At 40.1% G+C, this 17291-nt stretch overlaps 1 protein-coding gene and 1 long non-coding RNA gene across 2 annotated transcripts in view; one reads left to right on the top strand and one right to left on the bottom strand.

The window, feature by feature from the left end:
- The window catches only part of CDH17 (cadherin 17), a 64536-nt gene that overhangs the window by 15356 nt on the left and 31889 nt on the right, over nucleotides 1-17291 (top strand). The window contains exons 3-9 of the mRNA XM_025871489.2: nucleotides 293-391; nucleotides 7148-7282; nucleotides 8405-8543; nucleotides 10689-10847; nucleotides 10946-11145; nucleotides 13707-13838; nucleotides 14143-14293. Coding sequence (XP_025727274.1) covers nucleotides 293-391; nucleotides 7148-7282; nucleotides 8405-8543; nucleotides 10689-10847; nucleotides 10946-11145; nucleotides 13707-13838; nucleotides 14143-14293 — 1015 coding nt within the window. The remainder of the gene's footprint in view (nucleotides 1-292; nucleotides 392-7147; nucleotides 7283-8404; nucleotides 8544-10688; nucleotides 10848-10945; nucleotides 11146-13706; nucleotides 13839-14142; nucleotides 14294-17291) is intronic.
- LOC141372817 (uncharacterized) lies at nucleotides 5400-17278 on the bottom strand. Its single transcript, XR_012378264.1, has 4 exons — nucleotides 17227-17278; nucleotides 16513-16694; nucleotides 11772-11850; nucleotides 5400-5532 (listed from the first exon to the last, which is right to left on the bottom strand). It is a non-coding gene; the product is annotated as an uncharacterized lncRNA (long non-coding RNA).

Genomic DNA, 17291 nt, shown 5'->3' with positions numbered 1-17291 from the left:
CACTTGTAACATGGGAGTGTTAATATTCTCCCCATAAGGTGATTGCTGGAATGGTCAAATGAGAAAGACAGTGTAAGGCTCATGGCAAGCCATCTTGACATAGTAGAAGCTCAAGAATATCAAAAATCTCTTTCTACCTGTTTTGACTACATTTTGCATTGTTTTGAGTTAGGTTAGACTCTTGTGTTTCATATGTCAGTCCCAGAAGCCTTAATAAAATCAGCAAGAGGCACGTGTATATTCATAATGATGGGTATGCCAATTTTTCTCTTTGTCTTTCCTTTTTTAACAGACAACTGGATATAGCCAACAGGGGAAGTTTAGTGGACCCCTGGAACCCAAGACATTTTCTATTTTTGAAGGCCAAGAAGCAAGTCAAGTCATATTCCAGGTAATGGCTCCTCTTGATCACTGTTATCTTGATTTTACAGGCTCTTGCAGTGGACTTTACTCCTCAATCTACTGTATAGCAGGAAATAAAATAGAGGCATGGCAGATCTCATTATCAAGAATGATTTCAGAAGCTAAGTTAAACAGAGAGATGGGAGGCCTTGGTCTTGTGAGGGGTTGTGCATGACATTCTCATTCAGACTTCTTCAACTGTGTCTGGGGGGAGTGCTTCCTTCCCTGGGGTGGGGAGCTTGGTACCTATAGATTCTACTTCTCCCCCAGGGTGGGAAGGGAACAAGCTTGTCTGTCCAATGAGCATGCTGCTAGAAGCATTGGAAGATGCTGGTTCTTTGGAGTAGCACTGGAATGGTGTGCTTTTCCTTAGTACCTCCTCTGAAGCCATCCCTGGGCCCTTGCCTATGGGTTGGCCATGCTGGGAGGTGGTCATCTTCTGTAGTTAGATAACTGAGAAAAGCATCAGACTGAGGGGTGGCCTGTAGATGGGAATAAGAGACTCCAGCTATAAAGGACACTAAAAAGATCCTGGAAATATAATGGGGAGGGAGAAAAACATACTCTTGCATTTACCAGAAATCTTCTGGGGGAGCCTACTTGGCCTTGGAGTGGTTGAGGATGGTTTGATGAGCCTTTGGGGTGTGCCCATGACCCCCACCCCATGCACTGTGGGAGCAATGGAGGGTTCCTGAACACCTGCCCTGTGCTGCCAGAGGGAAAAGCATGTACCAAGGACGGGCAGTATCGAATAGGTGTTCTGTGAGCACAGGTCCACATTCCAGTGAACAGAATCAGGACCACATGGAGGCAATCCCAAAGTTGCAAACCTCACAGACCTAGAAACTGGCTGGATAGGATGATTTCAGTCTCGGAGGATCCTATTCCTTGGGTTGCTTTACTTCTTTTTCTGTTCTTTTTCCATTAGCCACCCTACAAAGCCTGTCTCTTTTTGGCCAGTTGTCATGGCTGAACATTTCTTATTTATGGGTGAGTGTGTTGGAGTAGAGGAGTGGGAGATGAAGGGGATTTCCTTCCTAAGATCTCAGAATCTCTGTGGTAGAAAAGACCTAGGAGACTTTTGGTACCAACCACTTGTTTTTTAGATAAGGAAACTGAGGCTTAAATAAGTTAATAGCAGAGCTGAGATTAGAAAACAGGTCTCGTGACTCCTAGTCAAGCATACCATGCCTTCTCCATCTTTGTAAGTGGAGAGGATGCAGCAAACCTAGTAGTAAGATGCGCTTTGAACTCTTCGTTACAGTGGTGGGGAGGAGTTGTACAGATCCCTTCCTTTAGCACCACTCGAAGTATTCTTGCCTGGAGTTTGGGAGACACAAAGCCAGCTCATTGCCCCATGAGACTGGTCCTTGGGTTGGTAAGAGATCTTAAAAAACAGAACAACAACAAAAAAGAACTAAACAGCCACAGACTTCTTTCATTGAGGATTTACAACGAGCTCAGTACCCTAGGGGTTTCCAGATCATGATACAAATCAGAGCTAGGTCATTTTTTCCCTTTCTAATGAGATTTAGCTTACACACCATAAAGTCTACCCTTTTAAAATGTACAAATCATGGATTTTTAATATATCACAAAGATGTGCAACTATCACCACTATCGCGTTCCAGAACATTTTCACGAGCCTCAGAGAAACGCTGTATCTATTAACAGTCCCCGTTCTCTCTTCCCAGCCCCTGGTAAACACAGATCTACTTTCGGTATCTGTAGATTTGCCTATCTGGACGTTTAATGTAAATAGAGTCATACACGTGGGCTTTTGTGTGTGGTTTCTTTTAGTTAGCATGTTTTCAAAGTTCATCTGTATTGTAGCAGGTATTAATACTTTATTCCCTTTTTGTAGCTGAATAATATTCCATTGTATGGATATATACCACATTTTGAATGGCCATTTATCAATTGATGGACATTTATGGCTATGATGAATAATGCTATTATGGACAATCATGTACAACTTTTTGTGAGGACATATGTTTTCAACTCTTTTGGATATATACCTAGGAGTGGAATTGCTGGATCATAGTTAATTCAATGCTTAACTTGTCGAAGAACCGTAAAACTGTTCTTCAAAGCAACTAAACTAGTTTACATTCTTACCAGCATTGTATACAGGTTCCAATTTCCCTACATCCTTGCCAATGCTTGTTATTATCTGTGTTTTTTATTACAGCTATCCTCGTGGGGGTGAAATGGTATTATTTTTTTCTTTGTGCTTTGGGTTTCCATTTCCCTAATGACTAATGATGTTGAGTATCTTCTCATGTGCTTATTGGCTATTTGTATATCTTCTTTGGAGAAATCTTTTGCCTATTTTTTAATTGGGTTGTTTGTCTTTTATTGTTGTAAGAGCTCTTTATAGATTCTGCATACAAGCTCCTTATCAGATATATGATTTGCAAATATTTTCTCACATTCTATGGATTTTCGTCTCATTTTCTTGATAGTGCCATTTGAAGCACAAAGGCTTTTAATTTTGATGGGGTGTTTTTCCATTTATTTAGATCTTCTTTAATTTTTTTCAACAATGTTTTATAGTTTTCACTTTACAAGTATTGTATTTCTTTGGTTACATTTATCCTGAAGTATGTTACTCTTTTCGATCGTGTTAAAAATGAAATTGTTTTCTTAATATCATTTTTAGATTGTTCTTTGCTTGCATGTGGAAATACAATTGATTTTTTTATATTGATATTTTATTCTGCAACCTTATTGGACTTGTTTATTAGCAGTAATAAATTTTTTAGATTCCTTAGGATTTTCCATATATAAAATCATGTCATCTGTGAATAAGGTAGTTTTACTTCTTTCTTTCTAATCTGGATGCTTTTTATTTCTTTTTCTTGCCTAGGACCTTGAGTACAGTGGCAAGATTGGGAATTCTTTTCTTGTTTCTAATCTTTTGGGGGAAAGCTTTTATTCTTTCACCATTAATTATAAGGTTAGCTGTGGGTTTTTCTTAAAAGCCCTTTATCAGGTTGAGGAAATTACCTTCTCTCTTTTTTTTTTTATTATGTTCAGTTAGCCAGCATATAGTAGTACATCATAAGTTTTTGTTGTAGTGTTCAGTGATTCATTAGTTGCATGTAACACCTAGTGCTCATCCCACACATGCCCTCCTTAATACCCATCACCCGGTTACCCCACTCCCCCACCACCCTCCCTTCTGTAACCCTCAGTTTGTTCCCCAGAGTCCAGAGACTCTCATGGTTTGTCTCCCTCTTTGATTTCTTCCCATTCAGTTTTCCCTCCCTTCCCCTGTGGTCCTCTGCACTATTCTTTATGTTCCACATATGAGTGAAACCATATGATAATTGTCTTTCTCTGATTGACTTATTTCACTTAGCATAATCCCCTCCAGTTCCATGCATGTTGATGCAAATGGTGGGTATTCATTCTTTCTGATGGCTTAGTAATATTTCAGTATATATATATATGTATCGCATCTTTAGCCATTCTTCTGTTGAAGGGCTTCTCAGTTCCTTCCACAGTTTGGCTATTGTGGACATTGCTGCTTATGAACATTGGGGTGCATGTGCCCCTTCTTTTCACTACATCTGTATCTTTGCACTACTAGGTATTTAACTCAAAGATACAGAGGAAATTACTTTTTATTCCTAATTTGTTGAATATTCTTTTTTAATCAAGAAAGAATGTTGGATTTTGTCAAATGATTTCCTGCCTCTATTGAGATATTCATTTGGTTTTGTCCTTTATTCTATCAACATAGGGTATTAAATTAATTGACTTTAGTATATTGAACCAGCCTCATATTCTGGTATAAATTCTACATGGTCATGGTATATAATTGTTTTTATATGTGGCTAGATTCAGTTTCCTAGTATTTTGTTGAAGATTTTTGCATCTATATTCATAAGAAATAGTGGTCTGCGGTTTTTTTGGGTTGTATCTTCTGATTGCATGTCAGGGTGATACTGTCCTCCTAGAATGAATTGGGAAGTATTCCTTACTCTACTTTTTGGTAGCATCTGTGAAGATTTGGTGTTATTTTTTCTTTATGTGTTAAGTAGAATTCACCAGTAAAGCCAACTGGTACTGAGCTTTCCTTTGTGTAAGTTTTTAATTACTAATTCAATCTCTTTACTTGTTATAGTTTTATTCAGATTTCCTATTTGTTTTTTAGTTAGTTTTGACAGTTTCTGCCTGTCTAAGAATTCATCCATTTCACTGATGTCTAATTCATGGGGGAAATAATTACTTATCATATTCTCATTAAACCCTTTTTATCTCTGTAAGGCTGGTAGCGATGTTCCCTTTTACATTCCTGATTTCAGTTATTTCAATCTTGTTTTTTTCTTATTTTTAATTATTGTTAAAATTTATTAATTTATTTTATATAAAGAGAGTGAGCACAAGCAAGGGGATAGGCAGAGGGAGAGGGAGAGTCAAACAGACTCCTGCTGAGTGCAGAGCCTGATGCAGGGTTCAATCTCAGGACTGAGATCATGACCTGAGCTGAAATCAAGAGCTGGATGCTTAACCAACTGAGCCACCCAGGCGGCCCTATATTGGAGATTTTCAATGCCCCCTAGGGTCATCTTACTTCCCAGATGAACTATTTAAGTATTTTGGTCAGATTCTTGTTTGTATCAGCTGTTATCACTGCCTCAGGTAGCTGCAATGTTAAACAATTGCTGATGATTATTTTTGACAAATTCCCCAAGAGAAAAACCGTTTGCAGTGAGTGAACTCTGAGGTCAGATAAAGACAAGCCATTTGAGTAGGTGTTTCCAGGGAACTCCAGATAGGTCAGATAATAGCAGTTGTCTGGGAACGGGGATTTTGGGAAACTCCAAACCCTTTCCGCCCCCTCCATAGTACTGAGGCTCTGAGGCTGTTGGATTTCAAGGTTAATGCATATCTTGAGAAAAGACAACGGAATTAGGGCAAGTCAAACTAATAACAAAACTTGGTTCTTATTGAAAGTAATTTTCTTAATTAAACACTTCTTGGATCTTGCAAGCATTTGGTTAATTTCCAAGGTTCTGAAAAAGCTGATATTTATTTATAATTTTTCTTTCCAGTTTCTCATTGCTTTTATGGAGGAAAAGTTCTTTTTTCGATCCTTATTCCATCTTTCCCATTGATATCCTTAAAACACAAAATAGTAACACTTTTCTTTATTACATAAACAACATAATATCAACAACAAACACAAAAAAGTATTCACTCACAGTTCTACCCACTTAGCACATTAACTAGTTTTTTTTCCCATATCTTGCCCACTGACATGAATGCTTTTGGTACTGTTACAATCATAGTTTAGATTTACTCTTATAGTCTCCTTCTGTAATTTTTTTCTTATGCTGCTTCATAATTTATAGAATGAACATTTTAATGATTAATGTTCTATCAACTTTATGTGCTGTAATAATATTATCACCTTTAGTTTTTGTTCATTAGGAGTTTTCAACTTTCCAGCATTGTAAATAAGGCTACTTATACTACAAGCATGTAGTTTATTGTTGGAGAAATATTTCCTTAGGATAAATTCTGTTAAGTGATGTTTGCTATCAAAGACTACATTCTATGCCTCAGGTGATTTCCAAAGGGAAATTTGTGCTAATTTACACTTCCATCAATAATACATGTGTTTCTTTATGTCCTGTACATTGGCTGTTATTGATTTTTACTGTTAATAAAAATTATAAATGTGTATTAAGATTATTAATGAGGTTGAACAAACTTTTATGTCTGCTTTATTTTATGTGAATTTTCTATTCTTGTGGTCTTAAAAGTGCTATAACTCTTACATGAATAATTATTGATATTTTCTTCACTTCTGAAAATGTAATTAAGAGATTGTCATATAGAACTTTATCAAGTTAAAGCCACTTTGAAATTGTTTTCCTTAATATTAAAATGTCTTTTGACCTTTGTCACAATGTTTAGAAGTAGCAGATGACATCTTTTTTAATCCTAGCAATAAAGTTATTTCTTTTAATGTTTCTTAGAAGCCAGTGATGTCAAAGCTCTCAGATATTCTCAGAAAAAAATCTCATCTAACTCCAGCTACAATTTAAAGCATCAGTTGGCTTTTGTCAATGTATTAAATTATATCATACATTGTTTCTTGAAGGAAATGTATTTTAAAGGTTAAATAGTTAATGTTCAAGCAAATTTTTAGAATGTATCACTTTATTTTTTTAAAGATTTTATTTATTTATTTGAGAGACACAGAGAGAGAGAGAAAGAGGATGGGGGGGCAGAGGGGCAGAGGGAGAGGGGGGAGCAGACTCCCTGCTGGGCAGGGATCCCGATGCAGGACTCGATCCCAGGACCCCGAGATCATGACCCGAGCAGAAGGCAGACGCTTACCGACTGAGCCACCCAGGCACCCCTAGAATGTATCACTTACTTTTATTTATTTATTTATTTTCAAAAGATTTTATTTATTTATTTGACAGAGAGAGGCAGCGAGAGCAGGAACACAAGCAAGGGGAGTGGGAGAGGGAGAAGTAGGCTTCCCGCCGAGCAGGGAGCCCAATGTGGGGCTCGATCCCAGGACGCTGGGATCGTGACCCGAGCGGAAGACAGACGCTTAACGACCGAACCACCCAGGCGCCCCGAGAACGTATCACTTTAAAAGCTCAGATCTTATTTAGTAATTATAAAAATGAAAATGTTACCTGAAACTGGCGACTTTCTACAAATTCTACAACATTCTGTTTCCTTACAACCTAATCTGATTTTTGCCTTTTCCCAGTTTAAGGCCAGTCCTCCTGCTGTGACTTTCAAACTAACTGGAGAGACAGATGGCATATTTCAGATACAACCAGATGGACTTCTATATCATAACAGAGCCTTGGATAGAGAAACAAGAGCTGTTCACAAACTCCAGGTGACTTGAGAAGAGTCAAAGCAACCTAACTGCAACCTCTCTGACTATCCTTTAGCTTTGTCCTGGAAGTATCACTGGCACCTTCACTTCTTTCATAGAATCCTGTTACAGCTCTCTTGACATTAATGGCATGCTTTGCAAATCTCATTTGTCCATTTTTTACCAACTACAAAGGGATACCCCTTTGGGTATGGCAAAGATACCCTCTTCCTCAGGCTTTTTTTTTTTTTTTTAAGATTTTATTTATTTATTCATGAAAGACAGAGAGAGAGAGAGAGAGGCAGAGGGAGAAGCAGGCTCCCAAGGAGCAGGGAGCCCGACGCGGGACTCAATCCCAGGACCCTGGGACCATGACCTGAGCCGAAGGCAGACGCTCAACCATCTGAGCCACCCAGGCGTCCTTCCTCAGGCTTTTTAACCAGAGTAACTCAATTTGAATTGCCAAAGCCCTCAGATGGCATTACTTGTTCAAGGATGGCCATGCTCAAGCACCTGGATCAAACCAAGCCAGTGCTTCTCTGATATTTCAGTGTTATCTGCCTGTGGCTGTTGTGTGGGCTTTGGACCCGCAGGGAAGGCAGCATCAGTGCGGGGATAGAATGCCTATGGGCCTTGCAAGAAAGCAGAAGTAACCAATGTTCAGACGCTCTCACTAAAGAGACCTTCTCCCTCTTTGTCCTCCTTAGTTTTTTTATGGTTGGCATCTGAATACATAGGAATGGTAGAGAACTAATTGTAGAAAAAAGGGCAAGCAAAACTTCCCATCTGGTAACTTCTATTGGCTTTGCAGGTTGACTACTAAAATTATCTGTCAGAGGACATGGCACCTCCATAGCCTTAAGGGTCAAAATGTTCTTATTTCACTGACTTATATTTAGAAAAGAAGCATGTCCAGTGTCCAGCATACCTTACTGCTGGGAGAACACAGACATGATTAGCAGAGTTTAACTGATTGGGTCCCTATTTTAGTAGCTCCCAGTATGGGGCTTTTATGGGTGTCTTTCTCCCCTCTAGTCACCAGGTTATTGGATCTTTGAGCTCTAATTTCCTTCAACTGACTTTTGAGTGTGTGATATGAAGATCAGAATCATCAAGGTGGTTTCCTTTTCCTTTCTTCATCAGGTCTCAGCCCTGGATGCTCAAGGAACTATAGTGGAGGGCCCAGTTCCCATCACCATAGAAGTGAAGGACATCAATGACAATCGACCCACATTTCTCCAGAAAAAGTATGAAGGCTCAGTAAGACAGAATTCTCGCCCAGGTAAAAGGCAGGAGTCCGGAGATATTTATGGAAAGGTGAAGAATATCAGGCTGAAGGGGCAGATTTGTGTGGCTAACAGCTGCAGCATGACTCATTAAGCACTTCCTGTCATACTTTAATTTCACAGCAGTCCTCTAGGAGTTATTTTATTATCCTCATTGCTCAAAGACATGGCTTCTCAGCTTTGGCACTATTGACATCTTGGGACCAATAATTCTCTTTTTGTCAGGGGCTCTTCTGTGCATTGTAGGGTGTTTTGCAGGATCCCTGACATCTATCTACTCACCAGATGCCATTAGCAACCCCTCCTCCCAAGCTGTGACAACAAAGATGCCTTCAGGCATTGCCAAATGTCACGTGGGGGGCGAAATCACCCCAGTTGAGAACTATGTTTCTAGAACAAGCTTTAGAACACCTTACAGCTCTAGGACACTCAAGAATACTCTGCAGAGGTGAGCTCATTCTCCTAAATTCTCCCAGAAATCTTCATGCTCATGGTCACTGTTGGCTCCCAGTTCCTTTTCTTCTTTTACTTGCAACTCCTACTTACAGCTCATCCCTTCACTTTGCTTATACCCTTCATTTCCATAAAAGCCCCTCATCAAGGCATAGGTGTGTGGCTCTATTGAAGATCTGGGGAGATGAAAGAGCATTATGTCATAATATGAATATGAAGAAAATAAATGTGAATATTAGACTTCTAAGTTCTCAGAAAAACTCTTGGCCATTTCTGCCAACTCACTGTCAAATTTCCCTCTAGGTTACTTAATCTTCTCTATCTCTCTCTTCAATGCCCACTTCCAATAACTTGGGGAGAATATTCCTTCCACTTTATTACATGGAATATCTCTATCCCTGAGCTTACAACCAAAGACTCACTTATGAAATCCGCTAAATAAGAATCTTCCAAGTCTGGGCACCTGGGTGGCTCAGATGGTTAAGTGTCTGCCTTCGGCTCAGGTCATGATCCCAGGGTCTTGCGATCGAGTCCCGCATCGGGCTCCCTGCTAAGCAGGGAGCCTGCTTCTCCCTCTGCCTCTGCCTCTCTCTCTCTCTCTCTCTCTCTGACTCTCATGAATAAATAAATAAATAAAACATTAAAAAAAATCTTCCAAGTCTTACGCTTTCTCTCTATACATCTAGATCAGTGGTTCCCAAACTTTGTGGTATCCTGTGTTTTTTTAAAAATTATTAATAACTCCAAAGGACTTTTTTTTTTTAAATATATGGGTTCTATCCAGTGATGTGTTGGTAAATGTTTAGTAGCTGTCTCTCTGAGGGGAAAAGCCCTGATGTGTAGCATTTTCCAATTTCTGTGGTATAAATACTGCCACCATGGCTCATATAAGCTACCAAAGGTGTTAATAATTGGCTCACAAAGTTTCTGGAAATTCAACTATTGGCTCTCATGAGCTGGCTCCAGTACTTCACTAATTATATCTACCAATATTTACCTTATTAGAATTTTATAAATTTAATTCATGGTAAGTAATAATCAACATATTTTAGTGAAAAATAACTATTTTCAAAGACAAAAGGAATTATTAAGGATGGCTTTGTTTTAATCTTTGCACATCTCTTAGTGACTGGAGTAATTCCCTGAAAACAATTGGATTCTTGTCTTTTTCTGCATCCATTCTGTTGCCATATGCTGTTTTGGTTGAAGCATATGAAGCAGAACTGGCCTCACACAGATATGCGGTTGGAAAAAGGAGGAGTATTGTAATAGCATTTTCAGATAACTGTGGATATTCTTTGATACTACACCAGAACTCAACAAGTGGTGGTTTCTTAAAGGCTGGTGGTGATGTGAAATCTAAAATTGTATCAATGTCTTTTTTTTGATACTCCTTTATGCTAAAATCCATTGAATTATCTTGTGCTTCAGTGGATCTTTTACACATGCATGACTTTTTTACTCCATCAAACCTAAAAATAATCTCAAAGACCCCTTACAAATCCCTGGACCATACTTTGAGAAACCCCATCTTAGTGGAAGGAAGTAAGATAAAGATTTATTTCCCTGCTAGTATAAACTCCCCCATTCCCTTAAGAATTTTATCTTAGAAGATAAAAGTGGCTATGGTTGGTTTGGATTTCAATAAACATCTTTTTTTCCCCCTCTGGGGATATTTTGTTAAATAGGAAAGCCCTTCATGTATGTCAATGCTACAGACCTGGATGATCCAGCCACTCCCAATGGTCAGCTTATTTATGAAATTGTCATTCAGCTTCCCAAGATCAACAACATCATGTACTTCCAGATCAACAACAAAACCGGGGCGATTTCACTTACCCTAGAAGGTAAGTCAAGTGATGCCCTTGTGAGACTGAGTCAGAAAAATGGACCTAGATCTGTGTTACCTTTGGAGATGTTTCTTTTTCTCTCCTACTTCCCATAGGATCTCGGGCACTGGATCCAAGTAAGAATGTTAACTACAATCTGGTGGTCTCAGTGAAGGACATGGGAGGCCAGAATGAGAATTCTTTCAGTGACACCACATCTGTGGATATTATGGTGAAGGAGAATATTTGGAAAGCACCAGAACTTGTGGAGATCGTAGAAAACTCAACTGAACCTCACCCCATCAAAATCACTCAGGTAGTGCCCAAGGAGTGTCTTGAGACTAGTAGATAAATGGCCTCACTTTGTGGAGGCCCACTCTCATGCTCTTCACTGATATATTTATTTGGTACATTTGTACATAGCATAATTATAAAACAAACTAAGTAGATAAAGACTCTGGCCCCAAGTCTCTGGAGTTTATTAGTTTATTATCATGGGTAAACTCTGGACTTTACCAGCTTGGATTCAGATACACACACACAAACACACAAGCTTTAAAAGAGAACTTCGCTCACCTTCACCTTCCGAGTAGATACCACTAATGTCTGTGTACTGTCCGTAGTATGGGATATGGCTGCACTGGAGTGGGTTCTATATGGTGCACAAATCATGTGTATATACATGATTTGAATAGGAACTGTAAATATTTTTGAAAAGCTTCTTCTTATTCTTGTGAGAAAGTCTTTATCCAGTAGACTCATCCCATCATAGACTGAGGGACAGAGCAGGACTGGCTAAGAGTAGGAGTCAAGTAGGCAACCTGTACCCTTGGAGACCACCTTCCTGCAACTTCGTCTCCTATATGTGCCTCTCCTCTTCATTCACATGTCCCCCTCTTCCCCTCCCCATGGCTGGAGCTCTTACCCTGGGTCCCCTCCTACCTTAGATCCTGGAAATCTGCTCTTAGGTCCACCCAGATCTTATCTTTTCTGGAATATCAGGAGCTCCTTGACATGAAAGCTGTGGATTAGTGAAAGAGCACTGGATTTAGAAGCAGATAACCAAAACCTTGTGCCCGCTCCATTATTTTAATGATCGATCATGAATAAGCTGTTTAACTCTTCTGAGCCCCAACTTCTCATCAATAAAATGGGGATAACCACACCTCTCTGATTGTTGTGGAGATTAACTCAGAGGTAGTATCTGTGAAAGTGGATAAAAGGTATTAATGTTATGAGTCTCAGCTTGGAGTTCCCCTAAGGTTTTTCTGCATGGGTGTTGTTGTTTTAAAGATTTTATTTATTTATTTGAGAGAATGAGAAAGAGAGAGAGAGAGAGAGCACGAGAGGGAAGAGGGTCAGAAAGAGAAGCAGACTCCCTGCTGAGCAGGGAGCCCGATGTGGGACTCGATCCAGGGACTCCAGGATCATGACCTGAGCCGAAGGCAGTCGCTTAACCAGCTGAGCCACCCAGGCGCCCCACGGGTGTTGTTGTTAAGGGGCACTGGAATGGCCCATCCCATCATATCTATTGTCTATCTTAAAAGGATATTTAATTGTTGAAATGTTGAATTAATGAACCTCACCTTCAGGGTGAAAAAAGGAATGAAAGCAAGAGGTAGTCTGCTTTACCAGCTAAGAAACTGTGTCAGGACTCACAGCCATGAGAATTTCAGACTTAGGTCTTTACTAAAGTCTTATTTATTATTTAGGTTGTCTCCATAAAGACTTACAAATGCCAAAAAGAACAAACATACTTATTTGCTCTCAAGTTTGTTGAAGTAGAGAAATTCTAGAGTGCTACACATGATTCCCAGGCCCGGGGGAAAGTGATTTAGGTGTCTTGAAACCCAAGAAGAAGAATCGAGGGGGACAGCTCAAGAGAAAAGAAGTCAGACTGAATTTTTAGGACACAGGGGTGGTCCCTGAGAACCAAGAACACCAGTCTTTGGCTTGGACAAGAGGATGGTGCTTAAATAACTAACAAGGGATGATGGAGGCTCCTTAATACCCTTCCCGAGCTGGTCTAAGAGAATAGTTCGGTCTGGAAATTTCAGATAGCCATAGGAGCTTGGGCAAGTCATTTAAATATTGTGCCCTAGTTTCCTCATTCATAAAATGGGTATAACAATTGTCTCCACCACTCTACCTCATCAGGCTCTTTGAGAATTTAATGAGATAATACTTAAAAGTGTTTAGAATTGCATCTGGCATATGGCAAACCCCTAATAGGTGTTATTATTAGTATTAGAATATCAGAGTGGCCGGGCTCTGTCTCTAGCAAGTGCTTACTATTGAGTTTATTTATTTTTTGCCAAGTTGTTTACAAACAATACTAGGAGTTGGCAATTATTCTTATCTCCGAAGTCTTTAAGACTAAATATTCAGGGGAGGAATGTGCTTTACTTATGAACTATCTGTCTTAAATCATGGCATGGAGATGAGCTTAGAGTGTCTCCTACTGCTCTTATCATCCTCACTGGGGAGTTACAGAAACTTGTCATACCTCTTGGCTTTGTTCTCAGATAGTACCAGCTGTAAAGTACATTTTGTTTCTTAAATTGATGTTTCATGGATAGGAAGACTCCATGGTCAGACTTCCAAAAGAACAACCCACAGTCTCTTTAGAGGGTTCACAAAAATTGCTTTAGAGAAGAAAAATACCCCTGTGTGCTTTTTTTGAGCACTATAACTTGGTTAAAAAAAAGAAGGAAAAAAGGCTTATTTTTGGTTGAATATGAAGTAGTTATAGGAAACCACAGCCGTACAAACAAGATTGTCAGAAATTTCAAATTGAGAACCAGAAAAGTGTTTATTCCTTTCCAGTTCTCTTGGTCTTGATATATCTCTCCTGACAACTCACTGTGGCCCTTATAGGTGCAGTGGAATGAGCCAGGTGCACAGTACTTCTTAGTTGACAAGGAGAAGCTGCCAAGATTCCCATTTTCAGTTGACCAGGAAGGAGGTATTTATGTGACTCAGCCCTTGGACCGAGAAGAAAAGGATTCGGTGAGTAAATCTGGGAAGAGTTTCACGGGCAACAAAGACAGAGTCCTGTGCCTATGGACAACTCAGGGCAGAATCGATTTTACTTAAAAACAACAACAAAAACCCCAAACTGTGTTCTGAACCCCAGTACATGATTGCTTTCAAAGACAAGAGAGCACCCCACAGATCTGACCCATTTCATTTTTTCTTGTTTCCCAGTTCAAAGTAAATTGAAAATAAAGGGGTAAATTAAATAGCTGTTTTCTTTGCCTTTTAATGGGGAGGATGGAGGAGTCCTGTCTTAACACTGATCTTCCTGTTGTAGTATGTTTTTTATGCTGTGGCAAAGGATGAAGTTGGACAAGTGCTTTCATTCCCACTGGAAATCCGTGTGAAAGTTAAAGACATTAATGATAACCCACCTACATGTCCATCTGCAGTGACCGTATTTGAGGTCCAGGAGAATGAAAATATAGGTAAGAAATGGGAGCTGTTCAAAGCCATGTGACTGGCCTCCATATGTTACCTCCGCAATCCCTTTCTCCTTTCCACCAGGGAAAAGATGGGCAGGTAAGTGTGATTGGGGATCATCTGTGCATGTCTGGCACAGGAGAGAGATTTGAGTGCACTTTGGGAATCACACAGGTACAGTATTTCAGCTCAAATAATATCTGGGTCGCATTCTTAAATTGGAGCTTTTATAACTACTACCACCATTACTCCCACTACTATAACTGTTACTACTACTACTACTATTACTTCTACACCCTTACCACTGCCACTGGCACCGTAACCACTTATGCCCATATCCTGAATACATATATAAGGTTATCTCATTTGCAAAGTTTTCCCATAGATTCTTATTTGCCTTCTAACAATCCCAGTAACAGATAAAATCTCATGAAATTTGCTAAATAATTTAGATAAATAATTACATCCAATGTCAGATACCTTGCAGTAAGTAAGCGCCAAAAACGGAAGTTGACTTTTGACCCTTGATCCTCCTTCTCTAGGAGTCAAATAATAGTTTAGGAAGCTGGTAGATGAAGTTCGAGTCCTACCTCTTTTTGTCCTTGCAAGTCTTCTTGACCTGCTGTGATGCGTTTTACTGTGTCGAATGGTGGCTTTAGTTTTGTACAGGGGACCTCTACTACAAGGACATTAGGATTTCTGGGAGTTTTATGACTTCCCTGGATTTGGGACAACTCTTGTCTATTACCCTGTGGTGATGAGCCCGTTGGTTGAACAGGCTGGTATTTCTTGGAATGTGTTTGTCTGTTGTTTTGTGCAAGTTCCAGAGACTTACAAGGTTAGCAGTCTCTTATGACTGCCACTCTTAGGGCTCTGCTGTCCTTGTGAGCAGATCCTCTCTCCCATGCCTTGTGGACACTCTCATCATTTTCTTTGATCGCTCTACTCTTCTTGCTACACATTTTTGACACAGTGGGTGCTGTTCTGGCAGCACGATGGGCCCTGCTCCTGTGGCTTGTTTGCTCAATGTGCATGTTTTACTTGTTTTGTTTTGTTTTGTTTTCTTGCTGTCAGGAGTCCTATATAGGCGGCCTGTTGTCAGTATGTTCTGCTTAGGGCTTGTCTTTTTCATTTATTCTAATGTTTGCTGCAGCAGGAAGGGTTACATGACAGCTTGAAGGATTTTAGCTAATTACAAAGAAGAATCTTCTAACAGTGATGTTGTGTAACAATGGAGAGAGTGACAATAGCCAAGAAATACTTGTGGCATCACCCTTTTTGAAAACCTTCCAGATTTCTGGTTTGTGATACTGAAGGAAGGCAGAGGACCTTTGAAGAACTTTCCAGATGATCCCTCAAGTCTCTTTTATAGGGCCTAACATTTGGTGTATTCATTATCTATTGCTGCATAACAAATAGCCCCCAGACTTTGCGGCTTCAAACAAACATTTATTATATCAGTTTCTGTGAGTCAGGAATCAGAGTGCAGCTCAGATGCATACCTTTGATTCAGAGGGAAAGTTTGGTGGGGGGGGGCAGGAAGAGCTTGAAAAATGGTGAGCAAGATGAAAGGCAGTATTTTTATAATGTAATCTCTGAAGTGGCATCTGTCACTTTCACCATATTCCATTGATTAGAAGTGAGTCACTAGGCTCAGGCCACACTCAGAAGGAGGGGGTTACACCAAGGAATCATTTTGGGGGAATCACTGGGAACCATTTTAGAAGCTGCCTACCTTTGTGAAGAGGATAGTACTGGTTTTCTGAGACTGGTGAGGAAGTCATTGTTGGTAGAATAAATTGTTCAGGGGCCCAGGGAGCTATTCGCCTCTCTAAAGGTGAGAATTTATTTTGTAACAATGTCTCACAAAGTGTCGAATAGTAGACTTAGTGGACCAGGAATTCTTATAAATCAACAGAGATTGAGTCTGTTCTTTATATTTAGCCTAAAAGAGGTACAAAACCATGTCCTAGCTCCCTACCTTACTGTCTAGCTCAATAAAATACTAAATTATTCTCTAGTGTGTTGATATTCTCCTCTTTGGTGTCTTTGATTAGCCAGAATCTTGTGGGACTCATGTCCCCAAGTTTTAGCAGTGCCAATATTAATTCTGAAATCCCACTTGTTAACCAAATCCTATGTGTTCATACAGGAAGTTTAGCTTCTCGTAAAAGCCCCACCTCCTTAAAGTATTTCTGAGTACCCCAAGAGCTGCTGTAAATACCTCTGAATCAATTTGGGCTGCCACTCGTTCCTGGCCTTTGTTCTTCAGAGACCTGGCCCTCCTTTTACTTCTGGCGCATCCAAAAAGATTCTCTGCTCCCACCGAAGAGGCATTCTCTGCTGGAATTTCCCTGGTCACTGATGTCAACTGTCCTTATGGTGCCTCTGACAGCTGGAATTTTCCTGTGGGGTGGGAGAAGAACAGTGTCCTCTGTGTTACACTTAACTTGCTGAGAGGAGAGGTCCAAAGCAGGGCCACTCCGACCCCAGAGGATCACAGGATTCAGTAAGATACTCTTTCATCCCAACACACAGACACTTAAGGGCAGATGCATGCCACAAAGGTGACTTGGTTGTAGTGGACTCAGCAAGAGCAGCTGCTACTCTCTTGGATAAATATTCGCCTGTGCCCTGTTGGTCATGATGCCCCCTCCCCAGCCCACGAGACATGTCTACATGCGTCTAGCTCCATGACAGACATAACATAGAAACTTCCCTACCTCCCCCCTCAAAAAAAAAAAAAAAAAGAAAAGACAACGCCTCCAAATTTCCATGTAAGTCAGTGAATGCAGATTGATTGGGGAAGGGGTGAAACCTAACTCCACAACTGGGATGTGTTCAAGTTTTAGCCCCACGGTGGGATTCTTGCTGCCTCTTGGAAACCCACAATTCTCATTTCACAGAGCAAGATGATCCAGAACCTATTATAACTCACCCAGAACTGGAGGGAGCAGTGAGTCATAGCCTCTGCCTGCTGGAACTCCCCGGACCGAAATACTC

Source organism: Callorhinus ursinus, unplaced genomic scaffold (assembly GCF_003265705.2).
Source record: "Callorhinus ursinus isolate GAN/ISIS: 27379988/994484 unplaced genomic scaffold, GSC_fseal_2.0 scaffold5, whole genome shotgun sequence".
Lineage (NCBI taxonomy): Eukaryota > Metazoa > Chordata > Mammalia > Carnivora > Otariidae > Callorhinus > Callorhinus ursinus.
The sequence above is the reverse complement of the archived record's forward strand: the minus strand, read 5'-3'. Positions and strand labels throughout refer to the sequence as shown.